The 27,599-nt window shown below is 39.2% G+C and overlaps 3 protein-coding genes across 4 annotated transcripts in view; 1 reads left to right on the top strand and 2 right to left on the bottom strand.

Moving 5' to 3' along the window:
• Positions 1 to 1,411, top strand: part of vps13a (vacuolar protein sorting 13 homolog A) — a 34,794-nt gene extending 33,383 nt beyond the window's left edge. For both annotated transcript variants that reach the window (XM_069523681.1, XM_069523680.1), the window contains one exon: positions 98 to 1,411. In XM_069523681.1, coding sequence (XP_069379782.1) covers positions 98 to 148 — 51 coding nt within the window. In that variant the 3' untranslated portion in view covers positions 149 to 1,411. The remainder of the gene's footprint in view (positions 1 to 97) is intronic.
• Positions 1,412 to 2,232: 821 nt separating this feature from the next.
• Positions 2,233 to 11,523, bottom strand: LOC109638068 (guanine nucleotide-binding protein subunit alpha-14-like). Its single transcript, XM_020100847.2, has 7 exons — positions 11,089 to 11,523; positions 5,018 to 5,202; positions 4,719 to 4,873; positions 3,627 to 3,755; positions 3,401 to 3,530; positions 3,143 to 3,296; positions 2,233 to 2,723 (listed from the first exon to the last, which is right to left on the bottom strand). The coding sequence occupies exons 1-7, from the start codon at positions 11,210 to 11,212 to the stop codon at positions 2,533 to 2,535; spliced, it is 1,068 nt and encodes a 355-aa protein (XP_019956406.1). The 5' UTR covers positions 11,213 to 11,523; the 3' UTR covers positions 2,233 to 2,532.
• A 1,905-nt stretch (positions 11,524 to 13,428) lies between these two features.
• LOC109638174 (guanine nucleotide-binding protein G(q) subunit alpha) overlaps positions 13,429 to 27,599 on the bottom strand; it is a 19,165-nt gene continuing 4,994 nt past the window's right edge. The window contains exons 2-7 of the mRNA XM_020101025.2: positions 21,939 to 22,123; positions 18,976 to 19,130; positions 18,663 to 18,791; positions 17,756 to 17,885; positions 16,563 to 16,716; positions 13,429 to 15,236 (exon numbers count right to left, since the gene is read on the bottom strand). Coding sequence (XP_019956584.1) covers positions 15,046 to 15,236; positions 16,563 to 16,716; positions 17,756 to 17,885; positions 18,663 to 18,791; positions 18,976 to 19,130; positions 21,939 to 22,123 — 944 coding nt within the window. The 3' untranslated portion in view covers positions 13,429 to 15,045. The remainder of the gene's footprint in view (positions 15,237 to 16,562; positions 16,717 to 17,755; positions 17,886 to 18,662; positions 18,792 to 18,975; positions 19,131 to 21,938; positions 22,124 to 27,599) is intronic.

Here is a 27,599-nt window from a genome sequence, read left to right as displayed (position 1 = left end):
TCATCGTTTTGACTATAACATTTCCTTTTCATATTAAGATGCAACCCTTTTTTGTATTTTTTTTATAACATAACTTTGATTGTTTTTTTTACTTCAGTGGGTTCTTACCAAACTGGAGGACGCACGAGACAGTTTACCCAAATACTGAATCACCAGAGAGGAGAAATCGATCAGAATCAAAAGAAAGAAAGAAAACATATACGGACGCAGTCTGTGTGCCAGTGCCTTGGTTCTTAACTGCATGCTCGTTTTGTTTACCTCCATGTTTGAGTAGTTGTATGTTGACTGTTAGTGAGTGTTGGGCTTGAGAGACCGGGGAGTAGTTTGTTTGTGCATGCCAGCAGCAGTGCTACAAATTCATTTACCATAGATGTGCTGTCCAACCAAACACGCGTCACTGTCTTCGCTCTATTTGCACTTGTTCATTTGCGCGCACATAAGAGATATCCAACTATATCTATTTTAACAAAAACTACTGCTTGAGTCTAGAGTTTACAAATTTACCTGGTTGAGTCAGCTGGTAAGATTTTGATTTTGAATTCTCAATAGTCCTTCTTGCCGAACTCAAACCCTCATTTAGTTACTTAGTTCATCTGCTTTCACTGAACATATTTCAAATTGTATTTCACTGTAGAAATGTTACACTGCTATAACAAGAAGGCCCGGATCTAGACTGCTCAGATTAGGGGGACAATTAGAAATTTGGCACACTTCTAGAACTGTGTGAAAAATGTCCCACCCCTGCCCACTTCTAGATCCGGGCCCGATGCCAAGCTAGAAAACATCTCAAATGATGGTAAGGCCAAATAATCTATACTTGTTGTAGCACATTTAATATGCACTGTTTATTTTACTGGATTGTACAAAAGGGAAACTAATTTAGATTTTATCATTAAAATCTGTTTTCTTTTTATTTCTCAATATCTTTCCTCCTTTTTTTTTTATACATTTCTTCAAGATAAAGACTCTTCGGTGTGGGATTTAGAGACGCATGCTATTTTTATACTCACATGTATGAAGCTGCTGTGTATTGATCTCCTATAATACTCTATCTGTATATAAACATCCTAACACAATAGTCTGTTTTATGGCATTGCAGATTGTAATTTTACGACTTTTATGTTTTTATACCACACGTATGCGATGTCAACTATGTGGAGGATTTACGCAGAGGAAAGTAGATTCAAAAGAAATGGATGCTAATTATTATCAGCTGCTGTTGACTCTGACGTTTATATTTTAAAGGTTTTCTTCAGTTTCGGGTGCATTGCAGTTTAATACGACTAAATATTTCTCTTGCCAGTAATTTAGTTATTTATGTTTCAGAGGATCAAATTGTTCACTGCAGTGACTTAACTCTTTTTCTTGCTGTTTTCAAAAAAATAAATAAAATATGTGTTTCGAATTTCAATGCTCTATCTTTTATTTCATGTACCCTGAAGATCTCAAACATGTAAGTTGCACGCTTTATTACATATCTGCTTGTTTAAATTACGCTACATAAATATAATTTCCATCTCTCCTGAGACAAAACAGATTTTTCACAGCATGACTCCAGTTATTTAGAATTAAAACAAGATCAGCTCAGTGACTTTCTTGAGTAAATAAGCCAAAGAACAGATGCAGGGGCCTCAGAAAAAATAGCACTACACAATATTAAAGCAACACTATGTCACTTTTCACTGAGCAATAGCGCCCTCTGCAGCCACACGTGATTCATTCTGTTCCAGGGCCGAATGATGAAGTGTTTTGATGGAGAGAAAAAACAAAACCTATCAATCTGTCGACTAGAGCTCTAATTATGTCGTCTCACACAACTTAATGGAAACACAACAGAACGGTGGTTATTACCCATGATTCTCATCTCCTCTCATCTCACCACAAGAACTCCTGCTGTTACAAATACAACAAACTCTCAAAAGTGTCCTCACTGATTATTGGAGATAAAAAGCAGCTTCTTATTATTTTTTGCTCATCCACATTTCAGCATTACTCTTGAACTTGTTTGGCTTGATTCTGACCGTTGAGGCTGCGAGCTCAGTCTGTTTTCTCATTTCTCTCAGGAGAGCGTACCCACTGGCTTCGTACCATAGAGCAAGAACAGACGTTAAGGGTGAGGAGTGGGAATGAGAGTGACACTTTTCTAAATCAGTGAACCATCAAACTCATTTTGAAGCTGCTATTAGAAGGTGAAAAAGCTGCATAGTGTTGCTTTAAATCACGAGGCTGAACTGTATAATATATCACTTTAATCACTCATAAATACAAAGAAATTCAATCTAAGTAATAACAAGTAAATAAAACAAATTTTCACATTCTCACTTCTTCAGGAAACATATCAGCAGAAATGCAGCAAATGTTGGATAGATCTGTTACAACCTGTTCATATTCTCTTTGGTTGAATTTGGAAAATATAATATTTTTTTAAAGGAAAATATTTCAACCTAAAAAGTTTATTTTTTTGTTTTATGTAATTTTCTTGTCATGTCTCTGTCCTCCTGAAGCCCTTCGTCTCCTCTCTCCTCCTCCTCTTTACACCAGATTGAACTCCTTCAGGTTGTGTCTGAGGATGGTGTCTTTGACGGCAACGAAGACAAAGCGGATGTTTTCTGTGTCTGTGGCGCAGGTGAAGTGCGGGTACAGAGTCTTGTCCTTTTCCGGGTTTTGTTCTTGGTACATCTTCAGGATGAATTCTTGAGCTGCTCCAGGATCCTGCTGAGGTCCTGCAATTCAGGGTCGATGTTATTTCACTGTGGCGTCAGAAAATTCAACATTTTTTCGTACTCAGTGTGAATATTAATGGAGGGTGTGTCTCCAGATGATTCACTTTTGGAGCTGGTCAGTCAGGGTTGGAGTTGAGGTGGACGGCACCCCTGCAGCAGAGCTTGTTGTATCTACTGAGTTTATGCTGAATTCTGTCTGACAAAAACATTTTTATGGATGTTTTAATGGACAATGGTAAGATTTTTTGCTGCTGATGTTGAATCTGACTGACAATAATTGAACCGGTTAACTTGAATCTATCAATCAGATAATCACAGATTGGAAATCTAGAATCTAACCATAGACACACAAACCTACTGTCATATAACCCATGACCGACCTGCGTTTGAATTCAAGATGATTTTACAAACTAACAAACCTCTGAATTCAGGGAAGTAAGTGGATAAGTGAGAGTGAATGATCTTCTCCCTCAGGATGTCAGTCTTGTTGAGGAAAAGTATGATGGAGGAGCGCTGGAACCACGGGTAGGTGATGATGGTTTTGAACAGAGCCTTGCTCTCCTCCATACGGTTCTGAAATAAAACATGTCATAGCATGAAGAGGCAGTTGATGACGACACATTTGAAAGGATCAAAGTCTGGTGCACCATCAATCTGCTGCCGAACTGAACTCTCACCTCGTTGTCACACTCCACCAGGACCTGGTCGTACTCGCTGAGTGCCACCAGGAAGATGATGGAGGTGACATTCTCAAAGCAGTGGATCCACTTCCTCCGCTCTGACCTCTGACCCCCCACATCCACCATCCTGCCACAAAACAACAACCAGTCAGAACCACATCACATCAGTTCCAATGGAAATCACTTGAGCTGTTACTGACGACGTTGTTATGTTGGGTCTTACCTGAAAATGACATTCTCCATGTCGAACGGGTATTCAATGATACCTGTGGTCGGCACTCGGACTCTGAGGATGTCCTGAAGGTCGGGCACATACGACGGCTGAGTAATTCGATCCAGGCTGGTGAGATAGCTGGAAAACATGAGCAGAAAATAAGCAGAGGGAGAAATAAAAGAAGTGGGAAAAGATTTTGTGGCTATTTGGACAAAAGATATTCTAACTCCTGAATTTAAGAGCTTATATAGTTAGCATATATATTTATTTTTTCTTATATATATATATTATTGTCTTAAATTTTAAATTTGCAGTAAAAATATAGAAGTCATCTTTAAGTGTCTTCAATGATAGTTACTGTGATGACCCGTCCAGAATGAACACTCACTTCCTGTTTTATTTTTATTTTCACGAGCTCTGTTCGTGGACTCCACCTTCACTTCCTGCCGCTGCACTCAGCACACCTGCGCCCGGTCACTCAGCCAGTATATATACACCTGCCCTCACACACACTTCCTGCCACGTTGTCTCCGCACGGTGATCCTTCAGCACTCACTCCTCATGTTGCCTGCTTTTCTTTCGGCTCTGAAGCTTTGCTGCCTTGTTCTGGTTTTGCTTGCTAGATTTTGAGATTTCTGCCTGTGGCTTCTTTGTATTGTTTTCATCGCTGACTGCCTCCATGTGTACGACCAGAAGCCATCGTGCTTTTAAAGTTGTGGCCCAACACTATACAATACTCTCCTTATAGATTTGCAGTCTGCAGTATCTATCTGAAACCTGTTTCTTCACACTGGCTGTCTCACCGTGTGAGTTGTGCCTCGTGTTTGAGCCCTTGCATCTTTCTTATCTTTCTGCTGCCTGTTTTTCATTTTTATTGCATGTATTTATTATGCATTACTTCTTTCTTGTGTTCACACTTTGTACTTGAAGCATATCGAGTTAATTGAGACTGTTAGTTTTGAATGAACCTCTTGTATACTTTTGAGACCATGTTCTGTGACGCTGACTCGTTGAGTCCCTGTTGATTTGTCTTGTTTCTGTAATATCTGTGCTGACCATGTGGCAGAGCTGGAGAGAGCAGGATCTGTGTGTAACTCTCACTATTTGGTGGAGTCTGACAGCTGGTACTCTCTGCGTCGGTTGTAGCACTCCTGTATTCCTTTATCGGTCCACAGACAGTTGATGGCCGATGCCGTGGCTTGATCCAAAGTCTCCACCTTATCCACTTCCACCTCTAGGATGGAGTTTGCATAGCTCTGTAAACACACACAGACGGACACAGAGAAAAGTAGGACAAATATACAATGGTCCATCCCTCATTTCCCCAACTTGACAGAGTATAAATTATGATGCCGAGACAAATATTAACCAAAGGAAACCTGACTCTTGAGTTAGCCCACCTGGTTCTTAGAGTCAGAGAAGGATATTCTGAGTGCCTCCATGGCTCGGATCATCGTCTGCATGGACGTGTAGATGTTCTGATAGACCAGTTTGATGTAGCTCTTCTTGTCCTCAACTGTGAATCCTCCTCCGTGTATAATCCTCATCTGTTTGATAAAGGTGCTCTTTCCACTCTCTCCAGTACCTGGTGGACACAGCCACCGTTAAATCCAATAACCTCTTTTTACATACGAGCACTTTTAACATTATTGTATCTTAACCTACTGAATGTTAGGACATCATGTTTTGTCTGTGGCCTGTCAGTGATTGTGTTAACATCTTGGCTGAGTTGTCAGCAGTGGTCTTTGATTGATTAATTTGGTGATCAAAGAGGATTGTGTTAAGAGATAAAGGCAGAGGAGAGTGAGTGAATGACATTATTTTATAACTTCCATGTTTGTCTAGTCAACAGCATATTGTATAAAATAAAAGCTGTAACACATGGATCTGGATATTTTAAAGTAAAAATAATAATTTTAAAGTGCAAAGTAAGTAAAACCACTTACGTACCATCAGCAAAATGTATTAAGTTTAATATAGAATCATTGCCATGCAGTTGTATGCCTCCACCACCCAGTGCACACTGCATTTCTTTATTATCTATTATTACTTTTACTATTATTATTATTTACATTTTTTCCAAATTTGAAAGGACTCTCTTGGGGCATTCTCAAGATAATGCGTTCACAAGGCAAAAAAACTGTTCTGTGAGATCACAGTGACCTTTGACTAATAAGTGAACTGAATATTTGTACCAAATCAGAAAAAATTCCCTCGATTGTTGAGATATCGTGCTCACAAGAACGGAACAGACAGACGAGCATAAAAAGTGAAAGTAGCTGTTATTCAGTTCAAGACAGACATCATTTATTTACTGCTGAGAAGTACAAGAAATTCAGTTTTAGAAAATGTATTGATTTCTATGTATAATATGTAACTTCAATCTATAAAAAAAGAAACGTATCAGAGTAAAGATGTGGAGCATTTCAATGAAATTTCAGTCGCAACATCAATATTCAGGTACAAGTACCTGAAAATTGTGGAGAAAAGTGTAGTTTGTGCAGTACTTGAAGAAATGTATTTGTATTCCAGCACTCGTAAACATACATCCAGCATGTGATCTGACAGCTTCACTACAAAAGTCTTCTGTCTGTCTCTGTGAAACTTGTTGCTAGGAGTCAGGCTGGAGTAAATACTAAGCAAGCTGTAACGACCATTGATTAGTTAGATAAACAGGCAAACTGAATGATTTGAATGTATATTTGACTGCCAAAAGGACGTCTGTGCACATCTGGGTGCTGCAGGTGAGAGACGTCCTCTCCAGGTACATTTTGACTTAAATCCATGAAATGACACATGCTTCCAAACTGAGATTTTGATCCAGAAGTTGAGAATAGAAAGATATTATAGGTAATAGAAGGTATTTAAAAGAAAATGGGTGTATTGTGGATATGAAGCACCTCCCTGGCTACATGGAAATAAAAAAGCGTTTCAGTATAAGTAAGCTGGGAGTGGCCACCACAGCCACAGCCACAGTAGTTTACACTATACCAGTTTTATATATAAGCTTTTAGGAAATGTGGTCTTAACACAAAATAGCATAATGCTAAGAGTGGATTAATATGATGAGAGAGAGAGAGGGGGAGGTGTATGTTTGGACACATGCTTATAATAATAGTAGTACTGATAACGTAAAATATAACTGTGTCCTTAGCGTAACAATGCTACGTTACATGATGTTGACCATGATGAAAACATTTTCAGACATGACCATGATGAAAACATTTTCAGACATGACCATGATGAAAACATTTTCAGACATGACCTGTGAATCCAGCGGAGTTCTCTGTTCTCACATCACATTCTTCTGGATTTCTACCGACTTTATAAAAGGTCAGGTGGATAAAGTCCGCAAAGACTACAGAGCCTCTCACTGCGACGTTTGCATTCACAAACCTCCTCTGGAGAAAATACGGAGTACGTACGACATGCTTAGTGCATGTCTGAAAGCAGCTTTACACACACACACACACATACACACACACACACACACACACACAGTCGCACAGTCTCTTACAGCATAAGATCCTGATTGTCTCATTCGGATAAGATGACACTAAATCTTTTTGTTTAACAAATGTGAGTTTGTTATCAGTCCTGAATATTGGAAGTCATCATGTTTGTAAGTGGGGGTTGGGCCATGTGCGTGTGTGTGTTTGACTCGGAGCAGTAGCTGCTGTTTTCTGGTTTCCTGGGTGCTTTGCATGACTCCATGAAAACTTGAGTCTTTACATCTTGGTAAACAAGGCTTAGACAAATCGTCTGCATTTGAATGCACCTTGTTTACAAGTCAAGTTTCTTGGAGGTGGGGGGTGATCATGCATGTCTGCTATGTTCTGCTTGTTCAGAGAGAGTCGGCCTTCACTAAACTCAGTAAACATCTGCATATGTTTTCCACTGATTATTAAAATCGTGTTCGTCAATCAACTATTGACTGGTGAGTAACAGATATCTTATATTTACCAGTCAAGGAGGTGTGTACAAATATCTAAATACTGAGCGGGAAGTGGTAATTTTACAGTTATATTGTACAGAACTGCATTTTAAACTATTTCTATTTATTGAGCTATAATTTAACTTAATCTTCAAATTCATTGACTATTAACCCAATAGCTCTGTGAGTGAACCACCCTTTTCATTATGCTTCATATCATATGACAGAATCTTTTCATAGCCATAAATCACTGAATAAGATATTATAACTAAAGAAAACTGCATTTATAAACTTTTTAAGTCAAATTTAATTGTTTAGTTTGTAAATGAATACTATATATATTAAATTTACTTATATAATATTTATTTGCCTACATTTGTGTCTGCACATCTCAGGGTGTGGGTGTGTGTGTTTGTCTTAGTCAAACAATGTGGTGTTTTACTGTTTTGCTAGGTGTGGTGAGTGCTGACCACAGATGTCACCACACACACACACACAGGGACAACATAGCGACCTGATGTCGGCTGTTTGAATGAATGGGGAGTTTTTATCTGTGAGATAAGAACTACATTCTTCTGACACAACATAAACAAACTCAAACAATTATGATCATTATGACATTATTATGATGTTTTATGATATGATGTATTATGATATTATGACTTAATATTTCAGACATGTCTTACAAATTCCAGGTGGTGTCAAAGTAAGAAACTATAAATAAACTGATATTTTTTTGTTTCTCGACACCTAAACAAGACATGAATCTCTTTTTGCAAACAGCAGTCATTCAAAAATTAACGTCTTGTCTTCTTCAATTACTAAAACCAATAATTAGCATTGTCTGTTCCTCAGCATGAATGTTCTCTCTGTGTCTGGTGCTTGCTGAGTCTTATTGTATTCATAGTTAATGCTGATAACTACATCTATCAACATGCACAGGTCTACATGGTGGATATTCTGTAAAAATGCTCAGATAGAGCTTGTTTTTTCATGTTGTCCAGAATAACAATACTTGTATAATGTAGTGTCTACAGCTCAGGTTTCTCTAAAGTCTGAGTCTGTGAGCCTCTCCGCAGGCTACACGTGAAAGAAGATGCCCTCATCACCCTCCATAGTTTACTTACTAAATTCTGCTCGATTCCTCGACAGCATCATAATTAAACTGAAGGATTCCATAGACCCTTGATTGCACAACTGAGCCTAGAAAGCCTAATGTTGCTGTTTGACATAACTTAATACTACATTGATTAAATAAAATACATTTATTAGTTTCTGACTCTGAGAAAGTGGGAAAACTGTAAAATTCCTCCAAACTACTGGATCTCTAAACTACATCTTTAACCAAATCACACGTATTTAAGTTATGAGCTGTGATCTCTAAGTGAAGACCTGAGGGTCCAGATCAGTGCTGACATGTCCATGTTGTCCCAAAACCACTGAACTTACATGAGAGTCAGATTGAAAACGTGTTGATGTTTCTTTCTGCTTCACTGCCGCTCATCCTCTCTGGAGGTCTGACTGTGAACATTATAATGAAATCCACTGAGAACTCTGAGTCACTCTGACTCATAGAGAATGCTCAAAAAATGACTTGCTTATATGACATGTATCCAGAGGGTAAGATTCAAGATACACAACTTGTAATGAGTACAGAACTATTGCTAATCATGGAGGCTCATCATTCTTCTGTAGTTACACTTTTGAATTATTTGTGTGAGTTTTGAACACAGTCATCTTTTATTCTGGTGACCTGTTAGACCTGTTCCTGCTGTATTTCTTAACACTTAACATCTACAGATCCTGTCTATGCAGTATGTTGGACATCTACTCTTCCAGTCAGTAGGAAAATTAATTATCAGAACAAATAAAATTGGATCTAAGATAAATGTTGCTTTAGCCTTTATGAGCAGCAACCAGATGTTCTTTTTTGTGAGAAATCCCCCTCTGAGAGAGCGGTGGAGGAAAAGTTACGGCTGACGTCCTGCCCAGGGATGGTTTTGCATGATGTTTGCATGAGGTGCAGCAGCTACTTCTGTCTGGCCGAGGCCTCGACAGTGACTCATTTCTCTGAAGTGCTCCCACAGGGCTGCAGTATAATGGGTGTGGCACAAAGCTCTGATAGATGCTGTCTAGATGCCATGTGGCAAAAACACTGTTTCCTCTTTCACTTGCTCTGCTCGTTGTTCCCAGAGCTACAGAAGTTTTCAAAAATAAAAAAGATGGGAATTGGTTCACTAATCCAAACGGAGCAGGCAGGAAACATTAAAACCTAACTTTTGGTGAAGAAGAACCTGAAATGTATTCAGAAGAGGATGAGACTTAAACACAATGACGTAGTAGACCTTTGCATTAGGTAATAGGCTACACTCAGCTAGTACTTTTACTTCAAATACTAGTAGTACATTTAAAAGCAAGTATTGACTTACTTTTACTTAGGTAGAAAAGTGAATGTGGTGCTTTTACTTGACTACATTTGTGTTTATTTATTTGTACTGTTACTTAAGTAAAATGTTTACACTTTCTCCACCACTGGTGAAATATGTTTGATACAAGAAGGGCGGCATCCATGAATGCACCTGACCCTGCTGGAGGTCAGTGAGCTCAAGGAACTGAGCAGAGTTTCTGTATCATCAGAATCTTTACATCTAACACCATGACACAGAACAATGACCCAATATGATTAATGGCACTGTTTACCAATCCTACTATAATCTCCTTAATTTTCTTTTCATAGTAGTTTTCCTTGACCCCCTCTACCTGGTAAAACCCCCATAAGGTTGGAGTTTATAACAACAGGGGACGAGTAAACGCCCGCAGACAACTTGCTCAAGGATGAAAAGTGCAGTGCGTAAAATTGATCGAGCGCAGCACTGAATGTATGTGGGAAGACGCCAGTGCCAGTGCACCACATCCGGGGACAAGACACAAGGGATGAGGAGGAAGGAAAGTTCAACAAGAGTTAGATATGAAACTTGTGCTTCCTCACTATTCATGACATGCATGAGTATTCTAGCCTCCCATTCCCTATAACTAAATACAGGATCATCGCCAAGCTGCTGAGCGCTGCTCCACCTGCCATGATGTGTGTCCAGGTGTGGTCAGGAAGCAGTAATAGCAAATTCAAAGCTGTTCTTGGAGCATCAATACATCCAGTCACTGACACTGCACGGTGTACACCCAAGTATCAAAATAAAAAGAAGAAGTTAGTATTCAATTAAGAGCTTTAGAAGATCATTTTACGCACTACGAGTTTCATCTCAAAGACCATATCCTCATTTTCACCAGTGTCGCACACTTACTTTGGGATGAAACTCTTGGTGCGTAAAGATTGTTCCATAAAAATGAACGAAAGATCCTATTATGGCCCAATCTTTACGCACCAAGTTTCATTCATTAAGACCAAATTCTTATTTTCACCTGTGTCACTTAATTCCTTTTGGATATGTTTTGTGTGAGACTGACTGTTTCATCCAGTGTGCAGCTGTGTATAAACCTCCTCCACTCTCGGTGGTTGATGGTGTGACTGGTGCTCACCTAACAGCAGCAGCTTCAGCTCCCGGCGCGAGTCCTTCTTGTCTCTGCGCAGCTGCTTCTCGATCTCCTCGTTGATCTTCTGGTTCTCCTTATCCTCCGCCGACACACAGCAACATCCAGCCATCACTTCCCCTCAGAAAACAATCTGTCTGCTCGCCAAGGATCCTCTACTGTCACAATGAAAATAGGCGACTTCTTCCCTCTCACACCTCACAAAGGATGAGGAAGAGGGTGCAGATCATCTTTGAAATGAATTCCTTCTTTTCCCCTCTCAAATCCCAAAGAAAGGATGAGTTAAGTGAAGAAGGGGAGGAGGAGGAGGTGACTCTAAGGTTTTAAATGAATAATCTGTGGTTGAACCCTTGGAGAAGAGTAACACTTAGGAACCAGAGCTTGGTCTGAAGCTGGAGGTCACTTGTTGAACTTTAATACAGGCGACTCGTGAGGGCGTGGCAGAAGTTGCAAATAGAAACAGGCATAAAATGGGAAGTGAACCTCACCAGCATGTGCACTGTGGTGTCTCTACTCAACAGGGACTAGATGAATAAATTAGTCAAATATGAATGGAGGAGTTAAGACACTTGGTTTTAACCACAGAAAGCTGTGCCAAGAAGAAGAGGGAGCCAAAGGCTTCATGTCTCTGAACTGGTAACATGTTGTGAGTCATTTATCTTTATATGTTTTATACCATCACGTCACACATGGTTTATGGTGACATCAGGGTGTGAAACCTACTCCACACTGCGATGTCTCTTGGTGACCACTAGGAGTCGTGAGGGCCAAACTTGAGGAGTGAATGTAGGTCGTGTCCTGGGCTCGTGAGAAACCTTAACATCTTTTACACTTTACAATCATCTAGGAGACAAATTATTATTATTGTTGTTATTATTATTATTATTGATTCAACATTTGAGAAGAAATTCTTGTAAACAAAGTCACAAAAGATCATTAGAGATGATAATGTACTAAAAATGTATTATCTTATGACAAATCAACTACGGAGTAAACAAAGCTAGCTTCCTGTTTTTCCTGTAGTCATATCTCCCTATAGATCTGTTGTTTCTCTTATTTAGTTTTTGAACGATGTCTTTTTGCATATTAATAATATAAATTACCTTTAAGGGGAAAAATAACCTCACATGCTGCTGAAAATGATGCCGTTCAGTGAGCACGTGTGTCGAGCTCGTCCACCAGTTTTCCTTGTGATAGGCCCTGCTGTCGATTGTCAGATTTTCATTTGCTTTGACTGGAGGTTAACTTGTCCAAGTGGCTGTCATCCACCAAAACCAAACTTCAGTGGGAAAGCACCAGCCAGCTGAAATATCTGAAAAACAACAGGAGCTCAGACTGAGGGCTGGTTACCTGCCAACGTGGCTGCTAGATGCCAAACCATAACCAAATATGGCAGAACAAAAACTCCACTCTGCAGGTTGCTGCTGTTGGATTTTGAGACTTTGTCTTAACACTGTGCAAAACACATTCCGACGTGGCTGCAGGAGCACTGCTGCTCAATCAATCAATGCATTATTATTATCAATGCATTATGGATGTGAAGACGTGAATCTGATGAAGGATGAATGGTATCATGTTTGTTCTGAGTACAGCTCCCTCACTATGTTCTTATGATGTAATTAATTCTGACGCATCAACTACATGAGCTGGCTTCAAACTGCAAGCACAAAGAGAAACCACCAGGCCCAAAACTCAGACAATCCTCCAGCTGCATGATGGGACATAATTGGCCACATCAGTGTCACTTCTCGTGAAAAACACAGGTATTGCATCGGACATCAGAGGCGCAGCTTACTCAATATAGACTGTCAAGAGGTTCATTAGAGGGGGGGATGGTGTTTCCATATTACAACAATAGGATGATTACCTCTTTCTTAAAAATATATTTGTATCAAATATGAGCCAAAGCAACACTGTCCTTGACGACCGTCCACCTTTTTTAAATAAAACCTTTTCCCCTAAATAGGACGGTGGTGGCTGAGTGCTCAGGGTAACACCATTTTGGGATAGGACTTATAGATCTCAAAGTTTATCAATACTTATTGAGGAGCCACGTGATGAAATACAAATAAATAAATAGAAAAAGATTTAAAAGAAAATCAATGTGATGGGATCACACCTACATGGCAATGCTCTGTTCCTGAAGCCACTAAACAATTATAATTAGCCCTGTAGGTTCTGCAATTTCTTCATTTAAAAAAGCTTCTGTTAATTACCGGCTTAACGTGTTGTTGGATAATTATAATCCTCGTTTTGCATTTCTGAAGGTGAACAATGAAAACAGGCATGTTTTACATTCTCTTTAAAAAAAGGAAACAAAAACAAACATGTAAATAACATCTTTTTTTTCTTCCAAAAAATGAATTTTCCATTAGACATACAATACAATTACATAGATACATATTTTCAATACCGCACATTCAATCTGCCCAAAAAATTTAATGATTACAAAGCCAACAAAGATGCTGCCATATATATAGAGAGAGATGTATGTACAATGATTATAGCATTCATAATTGCACTATGCCTCAATAAATGTAAATTACAGGCTTATGTTCTATAGAATTCTTACAAAAAAAATACTCCAAAGTAACTCGGAATGAGGAAATCGCAAATCACAGGTGCCAGAGACGAGAAGGGCTTACTTTGGTACCAACTGATTATCAACACTCTGCCTTTTGACATGGGAAAGAGCCAAATGTGTTGTCCACTGCTGTTGGACGAAGACAGTCCAGACAGCAGGCAGGCTTTGATTAGACAAATATAAGGACATGGCTAAAATGTGACCGGACAGTCTGCAGGAGGGAGGCTGCCTCCTCTTTAACCAAGCAGTGTAGCCTCGGTTGGTCCAAGCTGTGGTTCCTCGTCTGTGCGTGTGTTTGTGTGTAATACCGTTATTTATTGAACACTTAAAAAACTGCAGGAGTCAGTTGATCAATACGTCGGTCCCCCCTGCTCTCTCCTGTTCTCAACACTTTTTGTTTCATCAAAAGTAATAATCAGCGCAATGTGGAGCCGTGAGTTGTTTTGGTATTGGCAAATAAATATACATACTAGCATATTAAAAGCACTAATGTGGCACAGCTGAACATAATCATTTGACAACATTGTCTTATAAATTATCACCTCCTCCTCCTCCTCCTCCTCCTCCTCCTCCTCCACCACCTCATCGCCCAAAGCTTCGAAAGCATCTTTAAAGCCAATTTCTCTCTCTTGAAAGTCGCGGTCACGTGATCATTACTCAACTGTGGCTGTGTGCTTCCGAGGTCGCAACACCTGCCCTTACTCATCGCATGGTACCAAAGTCAATGTGATAATGATAATAATATTAATAATGATTATTGAAGTCAATCAATATCAAATCAAAATGAAATAATTTAAAAATCACAGTTTATGCCAAACTCATCAACAGACTTGCCTATGGATCCTTTGCAAGCTGTTGATTGGAGATGTGTTACATCACTTCCTGTTGGGCAAACAGGTAAAAAAACGCAAAAGAATGAAAACCTTTTTTTAAATTCTTGTTTATAAAAAGGCAGGAGGGAGGGGGCACAATCATTCCGGCTCTGATGTCTCAGACTTACGGGCAAAACAAACACCCCCCTCCCACACCCCCAGGACACACAGTGGTCCCTTTCTCTGTCAAAAAACAAACAAGGGCAAATGCGCAAAAGCCTAAAAAATGAGGATCATTGTTGCACATGTTCAACAGCAAATACCTCCCAACTCTTCCACATGTCCTGCCCCCTCCCTCCCTAGATTTTATCAACTCCTTAAAAAGCAAAAGAACATTTACTCTGCTCACCCCTTGGTGACCAAGAGATCAAAAATGGCAAATAAATTAATATTATGCATCAGATTTTTTTTTCTCAGAATTTCTTTTTTCTGTGTGTGATCTCTCTTTTCACAGATTGCATCAGTCAGTGTGTGTTGGGGGCCTCTGCTCTACACCAGGTTGTACTCCTTTAGGTTGAGCTGCAGGATGGTGTCTTTGACGGCGGCAAAGACAAAGCGGATGTTCTCCGTGTCAGTGGCACAGGTGAAGTGAGAGTAGATGATCTTATCACTGTCTGGATTCAGGTCCACAAACATCTTGAGGATGAACTCTCGGCCTGCTTGGGCATCCCTCTGCGGACCTGGAGAGAAGGAAATGACGCTCCGTCAATGCACGTGCTATAAAAACGCCATGAGCCTTTGTCCCGAGGTGATCAGACATGATCAGCTGTGTAGTGAATGATCACACTGCTAATACATCATCAAACTTTGTCTGGAGTTAAAGATACCTGGAGGAAACTAATGCTGTCAGAACATTTCTTTAGATTTTCTTGCAAGATAGTGCAGGTCAATCTGTGTGGACCAAGGTTATTATAGTTTTGAAATTTTCATTAGTTTTTATTTTTATTTCGTCTTTCAGTTTGATTTTTTTATTTCAGTTTAGTTTTAATTAGTTCAACAAGTGATTTCATAGTTTTAGTTTAGTTTTTATTTTGAGGAATCGACTAGTTTCAGTTTAGTTTTTATTTAGTTTTAGTCTTAGTTTTTCCAGGTATTAAGAGAAAGCCTTGACTTGTAGAAGCTGAAAAAGAAGAAACAATGTGTGAAACCAAATATGGTTTATCAAGTCCTTTAATTTCATTCTTTAACCATCACCTGCAGGACAGGCAGTAATCGAGGGAGAAAACGAAACGACAACAAAAACGAAGCTGAATTTATCTGCAATTCAGTTTAGTTTTAGTTAGTTTTGCATTGTTCATTGTAGTTTTTATTTAGTTTTCCTTTTTTTTGTAATTGTTGTTTTTATTTTTATTTCAGTTGACTAAATAATTTTTGCATTGCTAGTTTTAGTTTTCAGTTTTTAGTTTTAGTTAACTATAATAACCCTGGTATGGACACATTATTATGAAGTAAAATATTTGTATTTGCACCAGATTCATATTGAGATGCTGTTTTTCAACAATTAAACACTAGAAATCAATTACATCTATTATCGATTGATAATCACGTGTTTGAGAAATGGTCAGTTTATTAGTCATTAAATTAATCCATTCAGAACTGTGGGCATTTTACCATAATAATGGTAACATGAAAAGGCTTGCATGCAATTAACTGGGTTATAATGAAGAGATGTTTGATATCAGCCTGATCGCATATCAAATTGTTACATTAATTACACTTTTAAATAATTGGTTAATTAGCTGATAGAAAAATGCTACATATTTGATTTATATGATAAAAAACACTTTTGTAGTAGAACAATTGTTACAATAATCTATCATGGTCTGAACACAGAGCCTCAAACAAAGATGCATATTGTTGGGGGCATGTAGTGAATAATGGTATTCTCTGTGCAAACAGGTGACTTTTGTCCTGGTGTGTAAACTTGCAGCTTATCTAAAAAAAAATCTCAGTGCTTGTTTGAACAGTTGAATGTTTGGGTTTGATGCTATGCTGCCATCACTCACCATCGTATTCTGGGAAGTAGTCGACCAGATGAGAGTACATGATCTTCTCCTCCAGCAGGTCCTTCTTGTTGAGGAACAGGATGACGGAGGAGTTCTGGAACCAGGGGTACGTGATTATTGTCCTAAACAGAGCTTTACTCTCCTCCATCCGGTTCTACAGAGAGAGAGTGTGTGAGAGGAGGGAGGGCGAGGAGGAAAACATACAGAGGGGAGAGAAGAGAGAAGCAGAGAGACAGTTAATCATTGAATTAAACCACAGTCTTTCATACTCAATCAGTAAAGATTTTTAATAAACATTTAATAAGCGCACCGGAGGGGGGGAGCAGCAAGGATGAGAGAGAAGGGCGGACATGTCGCCTTCAAGGGTTTAATCTCTGCCTTGCACTTGATTTCAGAGTTTAATTGAACAAAGCAACCATTTTAAAAAGTAAGCTTGTGATGTCACATCACAAGTGCTGCAGTGTAAAGCTCAGCATTTTATCCAGAAAATCATAGTGTGGTAGTTTAGACAGGATGCGCAGATGGTCACTAACATGAAGGAAAACACATGGACACAAAACCAGACCGACAAACATATGAGCGCACACCTGCTCATTAATACACAGAAACCGACACTGGTGCTGTATCCTCTTAAAGAGTGTGGCCTGAGGCAATATTCAAAACAGCTGGCTGATCATTTACAAATGTTTTCCAAAGAAACAAGAGGTGGGACTCTCCCAGGCTGGAGGGGAAACTCATTTTCATCGTTTTACATAAGGAGGCGCTCTTGGTCTTCTGGCTCATCTTTCGCATCACATTAAATATCCATCCATGACATAAATCTGCTTATCCTTTAGGGGTCTGGAGCCAATCCCAGAGGACATTGGGAGAGAAGCGGGGTACATCCGGGACAGATCGCCATCACAGGGCCAACAAACAGAGACGCAACTACTCTCACACCTCTGGGCAATTGAGTCTTAAATTCACCTGACCCCAATCTTCATGTCATTATATCGAGGGAGGAAGCAGGAGTACCCACAAAAAACCAACACTGACACAGGGAGAACAAGCAAACCACAGCCCCACCTACATGAAATACGTTCAGTGATGGAAACTAAGCATCACATCAACAAACTAAACCACTTTTAGTTTCAAATCTCTTTTTCCAGATAAAGAGACTGAAAATATTTTGCACAAATGTATAAATGAATCACCTCGTTGTCTGATTCCACCAAAACTTGGTCATACTCGCTGAGTGCCACAAGAAACATGATGGATGTGACGTTCTCAAAGCAGTGGATCCACTTCCTTCTTTCCGACCTCTGACCTCCCACATCCACCATCCTGTTAGCCAGGAGAGAGAAGAACAGTCGTTAGAAGCACTGATAAATATTTGAATCACCAGAGATATTATGAACATCCTGAGGAGCCAAACGGGAATCAAACTTGATGACACTGCCGATCATTAGGATCTGACTCTGACCTTAGTCCGATAATCGGGGAATAGAGAATAAGTGACACTTGAGAGATGAGGAATTTTCAGTAAAATACTATAAAAGTAAGTTCAGTGTGGAGCTTTTTCTTAAAAACATAACTTTGTAAGTTATATGAGTAAAAGCAGTGATGTTACACCTAAAAACTAAAAAGGTGGTTCCATGAAATATTAAGCAGTGCTTTCAGAATTCTACAGATGGAAACCTGAGCTTATCAAAGCATCATATTTTATTTATCTTCTATTAGCTTACTCTACTTTTTGCATATAAAATATTCATCCATGATGTTACTTGTAAGTACAACCATAAGATGAATGCAGGCCAGTTAAAAGTACAAAATCTTCCTTTTAAAAGCTACTGAAGTAAAATTTGTATCTCCCAAAATGAAAACTGAATAAATGTACTTTGTACTATAAATGAATAAATGTACTATGAGATACACAGTCATGCTGTAGTGTGAACATATTAAACCATCTGCCTTTTCATCAACAGCTGTAGTTGAAGAATGTTTTTATTTTTTATTAGGATATGAATGGTAGTTCCTTTTCACATTTCACTTGTTCTGTACCTTCCTGATCTTCGGTGTCTACAGCAGTGCGATTTTATTTTAGATCCGATCAGATCTTACCTGAATATGACGCTCTGCAGGTCAAACGGGTATTCGATGATGCCCGTGGTCGGGACTCGAACCCTCAGCACGTCCTGCTGGGTGGGAAGATAGGATGACTGGGAGATTCTGTCCAACGCATTCAAGTAACTACAGAGGCAGAGAAAATGATTTAGTGGTTTGTCATCAGGAACACTGTGAAATTAAACTTCAGTTGTTTCTTTAGCTGTTACTTTCATGTTTTGCTTTAATTTTCTTAATTTCTAAACGGGTTAAATTCATACAGTGCTCAGAGGAGTGATGTTGATCTGGATCCATTGTGATGTCTACTCACTACTTAGTGGAGTCTGAGAGTTGGTATTCCCTCCTACGATCATAACACTCCTGGATGCCCGGGTCATTCCACAAGCTCTTGATTGCATCTACGTAAGGATTCTCTAACCTGTTGACCTTTTCTACGTCCACCTCCCTCACGATGTTGGCGTTACCCTGGTGGAGAAACAACGAGAGGAAAAGTTTTTTACTGCAACAAAGGAGAAACCTCAAACATTTTCAGTCTCAGGATCTTTCAAACTATTCAAATGCAGGTTGAACAATTTAATTATCACGTCTTTATTCTCTCACTCTATATCCAGAAATGTATTTGCACCCCCAGGCTCAGCCAGACCTCATATCTGAAGCTCAAATCCCGGCGGGCCTATTAAAGGGGAAAGTTTTCACGCCCCACATTCTCATTAAAACTCTCCAGTGTCCCACGACAAGAGACCGACATGCGCCTGAATGTCGACACAGTTTCACAGTTTCTTTATGATCAAAACTTAATGGTAGCATGGTGTACAAGCTGAACAGACCTGATTTCTTTTTTGACACTAATGCCTAGTTCACACTTTTTTAAGCCAGATTTGTCATCTCGCCCATCAGAGCCAAATCGGCCCTCGATCGGCTGCCATCAATCTCCATGTGTGAACCCTTGATTTGAGAGGCTTGTCATCCCATCACCTTATCCAACTAGATATGTACCCAGCAAAATAGATAAACGAATCAGCAGCAACTACAGACCGGACACAAGAGTTGGTGAAAGACGGTGTGGTGTGTCGTCCTCCGTCATGTAGTGTCAACTCATCACGACTAAACAACTCCCATCACACAACAGCTAGTCATGTAGTGTGAACTGCAGCGACCCGATGACTTTGATAAGTTTTGGAGTGTAAACTTAGCGTTTGTCGTGTTTGGTTGAAAGTCCAGCAAAACATTTTTTTTGCAAGGTAACCAACTCTTCTTTGTCAGATTTATATCGGCATGTTGAACATCTCAGTGTATGATACATGTTTAATTTAGATTAAATTAGATTTTTGCACAGAGTTATAGATTTAATTTAAAAACAAATCCCACATGTACATTAGCAGAAGATTACACTGTGAACAGGCTCTTATAAAATGGAAAGCTGTTACAACAGCATGAAGGTTTTATTAGAATTAATTATACATGACAGACATAATCTATAGAATCTATATCTACCTCTTATCCAGTAGGCTTTCTTTAAGATACACAGGATAGATGTATAGTCTAGAGCTGTAGTCAACATGCACATTATGACAAACCCATATTATTTAACCTATGTGGTCTATACAGACCATAAAGCCCAATGACAAAAAATGACAAAACACCATTTGTATTCTAAGCTTAGACCACATATTGAGGGACTGCATGAGCTGCATTGGAATGAGACGTCTGCCGAACCAATTACATGGTCTGAACATGATTTAGACATGAAGGACACAATGTGATGGTTGGGTCTGGGGACAAAAGAGGGGATATAAGAGCTCAGAATGAAAACAGGGAAACAGATATCTGGAATAAGGCAGATATGGTGTCTGTGACATATTTTATTGGTAGGGCTTGATAAGCTTTCTAGCCTGTGATAGTGGTGTTGGCTTTGTAAAGTTTTATTTTCACTTCCTTGTTGCGATCCTTTGTTTAAAGCTATACTTCCCATTTTAACCTCATGTACAGCATATGAGAGCAAAGAGTACAAAGTATTCGTTCTTCACTACTGAAATTAGTGTACAGTGACGTGTAAGGACAAAAAAACACTTACATTAAAAACTAGATTTTTCTATATGAAATAATTGCAATAAAATTTTTACACAGCATATTTAAAAGGAATGTACTTGGTTTTTCTTGTGTGGGTAAAACAATGGTGAAATGACTTGGCTGAAACAGCAAATTCACTTTCATTCTTCGTGGACATGCACACGTTAGACGGGAAGCGAAAGCAAGCGTTGAAATGATCCACTGCTACAGCAAAGATTCGTGCAACAGCAGAGTTTTCCTGGAAGTCAGTTGTTGGAGATTTGGCTACAGTTAGTTTAACCTGTGTCTCCAGTATGAAGATGAGTTGTCATAACATAAATGTTGTGTCTTTAATAAACTCAAGGATAAAACTGGGTCAAAACCATGCATTATCATTAAAATTATCATTATCATTCAAATACATTACAATTCTCAAGTTTTGTGGAGGGGTGGGACCCGAAGAAATACCCGAACCTGGATCATAATAAACTGGCAGATGGAGGAATTTTTTCTTTACTTTCTTTAAAAAAAGCGTTTTTCAACTTTTTCGTTAATATCTCAAGAAATAAAGTGGAACATCGATATATCCCGGCTGAGATATGCGATCTCAGAGCACCTTCTAACATGTGAACATTATGATCTGACTTCAGGATAAAATCTATAAAATATTTATTCCTTCCCAAATCTCTACGAAGTGAAAACTCCTCTGACAAGAGAAGAGGGGAGGAACTACAGTAGTGTCGTCCTATGTCACCTGAAGTGGTCTGATTTATAAAGAAGCGTTGCCAAGGCGATTGACCCCTACCAAACACTTCTTAAAATGTGTCACTCGCACTGGGAGCAAACCACAAGGTCATCCTGACATCTCAAATCTGTGACTACAAGGGAAACTCCTGAAGTGACAGTTAGGGAAAGTAAGGTCAAATACAAGTGAGGATTTTTTTCTGTGGGTATATGTAAACGTGCGTTTGAATGCAGGGAAACACAAATACACAGAGTGTGATGGAGTGCTGGAGAACTTTGAGGACACAGGAAGTGCAGAAAAGGACAGGAAACGATTATGGATGACTGTTCCGAATGAGATAGACAGCGCTCTAAAAATATACAAGCATGCTGTGGCCACTTTGCAGCATCTCTCTCGCTTTTTTCTCAAATTATTCATTACCCTTCACCACAGTTGTCACTTCAGTTGGGGGAATTTGAAAAGGCGCAGATGTAATTTACCTTGTTGTGCTCATATTTGTAGGGGATCTTGAGCGTCTCCATGGCTCGAATCATGGCCTGCATGGATGTGAAGATGTTCTGATACACAAGTTTGGTAAAACCCCTTTTGTCCTCATCGGAGTAACCTGTGCCGTGGATAATCCTCATCTGTTTGATGAATGTGCTCTTTCCACTCTCCCCAGTGCCTGAGGAAGGAAGTAGACAGGGAAAAGGAACATAGTTTAGTTTGTAGGTTTGTGAGACAGACATTTAATCTCCTGTGTCAGCGAGCCACACTCCTTAAAAGGACATTTGTCATTTATGACTCTTGTTGACCTTTATGGACCAATAAGGGCACTGCAGCAACACAACAAAAGACAAATAAGAGTTGGGAAGCGAGACGACAGCCATAAAAATCTTCAAACATGCTCATATTCCATCTGTTAAGAGTCCAATCCAGATCTGACACAGAAACAGAGCATGCTCATTATTATTTGTCAGTGATGCCTCGTCTTCCCTCTGTGTAACCAGTCCGATTGAATTGCATTTTAGATTTATTAGCGATCGACTGGGCATTAGAGTGAATGTGCCAGTGGAACATTTCCAACACTCCCCATAAGAATCTGATGGTTATAATGAGGATATGAAATGCATTAATGTATCAGCAAACATTTGGCTATTCACACAGCAGACAGAGAGCAACAACAGCATTTGTTATGCCTCTGCCCTGATGACAATCGTGACTGGATGCATTATGTTTTCAGGTTGTCCATCCCTCCCATTCTAATGCCCGGAGGGGATTTCTTCACTTTTGGTATTAACATTTACTAGATTCGATTTTAGTGGTTGAAAGATCAAAGGTTAAGGTCACTATGACCTCACAACACACGGGGGAGACAATGGGGTCCAGAAGCTTGCCTTTCACACATGAACTCTCTGCTCAGACACATTCACAACACGTTACGTATTAAATTCCACTGTGGAGATCAAGTGCTTTTGTCTACAGCACATCATCACCGGCGTCGGCCCGTTTGATCTCTCGCTGTTTTCTCACATGGGCTCATTCGGACATTATCCAGAGTTTCTACGAGGGGGCTGGCAGGAGAACTTCTCGCTTGGACATTTGCATTCTCACATACTCTGGGGAGTGTCAGCAGATTATCAGTACAAAGCAGCTATACATTATATGCAACACAGACATGCAGTACACAATCAGTCAGTCAGTCACAAGCATGATAATAATTCCTTCCTCTCCTGTTTGCTTGAGCTGGTGGCCGACCAAGAACAACATCTCTCTGCTCTCAGTGGTGACAGGAATGATTTGGGTGTTAAGAGCTGGGGCTGTACTCTCTCCTTGGTTAATTGAGAATCTTGGCAGAACGGTCTAACTTTACCTCACCACTAAGTCTTGAAAAACTCTAGCAGAAAGGATTGTATATGTGTGTGTGTGTTTCACATGTCAGAGACCAGGAGACATGAGCTGCATTCCAGTGCAAGGGTCTTGTTATAGGAGCCATAAGAGCGCTGTATAAAATAAACTCTATTTGAGCCCAAGGAGCCTCTCGACTGTGGGTTCAGAACACAGACCGGGCACTCTGAGAAACCAAGCTGCAGACTAAACTGGTGCTGAAACACTATCACCTCTGGGGAAAACAGATTTCCTATTGTGGGGCTGCCAGTTAAGAAACCTGAAATGAGCAGGGAGGGCAGCAATGACAAAACTGGAGTTATCCCAATTACCCTTGAAGTGCTCTTTAGCCAAACACTTAATCCTTGAACTTTAACTTGGAAATGTATTTTTGTTAGCAGAGCAAGAAGCAATGAGGTAATGCTGTACACAGAAGCATCAGAATACATGTAGTCTTTACCACCACCATCAATACTGTTTCCATTGCTGTTTGTTTGTTTGTCTTATACAAAAACTACTAAACGCATTCGATTGAAACTTGGTTGAGGTTGGCCTACAGGCAAGTAAAGAAAGGTGCGGATACAAATTAGGGGGCGGATCCAGGATTTATTTTCTACATTTTAACATTGTGAGACCAATGTCCAAAAATAATTTACTATTACATTAACCTCAATAACAAAGTAGTATTGCTGCAAAATGCTTCGAGTCAGACATCCTAAAAATACACGCATTCTATTTTTTGAACAGGCAAACTGGAACAGTGAGTAATATCAAAAAACTTAGATGAAATGTGCCTGTTGGTTTTGAATATAGGCTGATCTTGTGTGGCACAGTTATTTCTCCTCATAGCTGTTCAAACACAGAAAACTGGAGTGAACCTGATGGTAAAAAAGGGGGAATGTGGAGGTAAAATTTCACATGAAACTCAGACAGAGAAACCTTTAATTTAAAGTTTATTTTGAGATAAACTATGGCTGAGATGCTGCAGTTTAATTTTATGTCACAAACTGGAATGCAGTGATTTTCAAGTCTACTTTTAAAGGTTGCATGGGTGGAGTAAAGGTTTTCCTCTGGGGATCCACCCATTCATGAAAATATTCACATTCACTCACATGACAATTTGAAAGCTACTGCCTTACAAGATAACAGTATGTTCTGCAGGTTAACTTAGGTTATAGAAAAACAAAGGGTTTATACAGCATTGTACCAACCAACAGCTGCATGTATAAAAGGAGAAATTGGTCAAAAAGGGCCATTAGAGGCTGCTGAGTCACTTTTCTAACCCAGGCCATGAACCTAGATTAACCTGAGTTTGAAGTCACTAGATCAACATTAAATCTGATTTGGGGTATGTCTGGTCTGGCTTCCTCTCTGGAAGCCTCAGGATTCCAAGTCCGACTAAAGAGGGTGGAGAAAAAAGGAAAAAGGCTGCTCCCCCTGTGTCGTGCTTTCAATTCCTGATACCATAGACTGTATATAAAGATACATGTGAACATTTGAAAGTTTGCAGTGAGTGGCAAAATATTCAGACTCTACTGTCACATATGACAGTGGTCAAACAGACAATACATAATATGTCAATCACAAGGATTTGGTAGCTTTAACCATGAACGAGTTGCTCAGTGGCCTCCTGACAAGTCCTGGAAGTTGTGCATTTCCACAGCCCCTGAAAGCACCACTGCATTGGTGTCAGCTCTGCACAGACACGCCTGCAGCCGGCTGTTTAAAACAAATGGGATAAAAGGAAGCAAAAACGCAGATGTGATGTTTGAACATCATTATAAAAAATGCATGATTGAAGAAGGGAGAATGAATTCACTGCTCCACAGTGAGTTAACACAGAGCAGAGGTAGGGCCGTACTCAACCATGTTCTCTTTTTTTACAAAGGCTTCAGGGTGAACTGCAATATGTTTCTCTAATTACACTCTGGGGTTCCTGTGCAGGGGTAATGTTAGTTCATTTACAACCATCTTCTACGAGAATTTATCAAGGGTTTGAATCTGCCTTGTTCTGATTTTAAAGGGAGAACTATGGGATCACCTCGAGCTCTCCTACTTAAGATCTGCACTTCTTCGATTTAGCCTAAAGGTTTTTTATATTACTCACTTCACTTTTTATAGCACTTTTATGTATTTGACTGAGTGTCATTGAGTTCTATCTGGGTAAAACTGATATAGTTTCAAATGAGCAATGGGATGAGTAAATACATTTGCATTGATTCCCAACCTGGCATCTCTAGGATTAACTCATGTTGAACATACTCAAGTGAATGATAAGGAACCCTGTAGAATGAAACCAAACATGATCTTTTACTAAGCAGCTGAAACTGTTGAATGAACACTGTGGAGCTGATTCTGTTTCTCACTTTCATCAAGAAAAGTCAGTCCTGTAGGTGTCAAATCTTTTCAGTGTTAATGACAGGCAGCCTTAAGCAGGAACCAGCACGTCTCAATGCAAAGCAGAGGTCTGAGTCATGAATTGAGTAAAAAAAATACTGCTGTGGTTTCTCATACTGCATTCATTGTGATATTTAAATGCTAGTGTGAGTTGTTCCCCTCCCTGATATGCATATTATCTGCACGTATCGGTACATTATTGGTACAATTATTCTTTTTTGTATAGTACATCCACTTCGTTAACTGCCTTTAGTCCTGGAATCCCCTTATTTTTATTTCAATTTGTGTAGTGGTTGTGTCTTGTTAATTGTATGTTTGGCATCGAGGAGGAGGATTGTGCCACAATTTCGTTGCGCTAGTGTATGAAGTACGACCGTGCAATGACAATAAAGTCTTTTGAATTTGAAATTGAATTGAATTGAGGAGTTTTGGTCATGAATTATCTGTATTAAAATGAAATATAGCATGCTGTTATGACATTAAATCACTTGTGCAAAAGTGATAAACTAATAAAACATTTCATATATATAGGTCAGGACTTCCTGTTGCTGCAGTGTTAACTCGGCTGTATTCATACAAGAATCATATGACAACTTTAGTGTTTCCTCTCACAATAACACCCGTGTGTTTGGTGAGGGCTTGTTAAACGTTGCGGTGGACTTTGTCCAGTCGTAGCCGTGACAAAGTTCTCACAGCTTTTCATTCAACCGATAAAAGTAGCTGACAGTGACGGCAAAGATCAAAACTTTCACAAATCTTTTTGACAGAGGATTTGTAGAGAATGATAGTGTTAAAAGTGCAAAATAAATGTGTTGCAATGCAGAAATCCTTTCACAAGTTGTTCACAAACTTTTCTGACAGTCTGATTGTCAGATTTGTGCGTGTGTGTAAAAGGGGATAGGCATCATAAACTAGGTCCAATGGTCTCTTGGGGACTGGAGCCAGGCTGTGCCACATTTGTAATTGGACAACTTTAAATGAATTTTGCAGATGAAGACAAACTTGATAATTATTAATCTTTTAACCCTTTTGGCTGTCGACAGATTCTTCAATCCTCAATGATAAATAAATAGAAGATTTAGAAAATGCAGAATGAAATATGCATTGGGTATACCTAAATTCTACTATATCCAACACATGGCACTTATTATTGATTGTTCACATTTGTATAAATCTGCTTATTATTTACAAATTAGAGAATAAAATAAAATAAACTTAATTACCAGACCTCCATTTATTCTTTTGACCAACAAACAATCTAAACCGAGATATATTCAGTTTACTATCATATATGACAAAGAGGCATCAAATCCTCACAGTTCAGAAGCTGGAATCAAGTGTAAAGACAAAAAATACAGTTTTTCTTTCTCTGTGTCTCTATTGCTCTGCCACAACAGGTTTGGCCTCAGTGAGCATAACGTCTGAGGCTAACGAGAAATTGGAAATTTGTAGCTACAAGCATTCTGTTCATGATCCACATGTTAAATGGGGGGGATCATGGGAATTTTGAAAATGTTTGAGTGAGAACATCCTTTAACAATGCCAGCTTTTAAAGAACATGTTTCCATACTCACAGCTGCATTACGATAAAAAAAGATTTTATCCAGTTAGAAGTGATGTACATCGACCCTGTTACACTATGAGTTCACCAAAACCTGTTCCAGTTATTTCTGTAGTGTCAGCAAGAATATTTAACATTAACAATTCATAAACACAATTAAAATATGTACCATGACCGATAGTTAACTATTTACAAATGTCCCTGATTTTCACACAAAAGACACTAAGAATATGGAAGCTCGATAGGTAGAAAAGTTGGAGAAAGGTCAGCAGTAAAATATACCCAATTTGTAGCTAATCTGCAAAAATAAATGATA

This window comes from Paralichthys olivaceus, chromosome 4 (assembly GCF_024713975.1).
Source record: "Paralichthys olivaceus isolate ysfri-2021 chromosome 4, ASM2471397v2, whole genome shotgun sequence".
NCBI lineage: Eukaryota > Metazoa > Chordata > Actinopteri > Pleuronectiformes > Paralichthyidae > Paralichthys > Paralichthys olivaceus.
The sequence above is the reverse complement of the archived record's forward strand: the minus strand, read 5'-3'. Positions and strand labels throughout refer to the sequence as shown.

Excerpts from the sequence above, each read along its gene's own strand:
- LOC109638068 (XM_020100847.2), bottom strand. The coding sequence starts at position 11,212 with ATGGCTGGATGTTGCTGTGTGTCGGCGGAGGATAAGGAGAACCAGAAG. Across the intron at positions 3,756-4,718 it reads CTGTCAGACTCCACCAAATA|CTATCTCACCAGCCTGGATC; the intron begins GTGAGAGTTACA and ends CATGTTTTCCAG. Across the intron at positions 3,531-3,626 it reads ATGGAGAATGTCATTTTCAG|GATGGTGGATGTGGGGGGTC; the intron begins GTAAGACCCAAC and ends GTTTTGTGGCAG.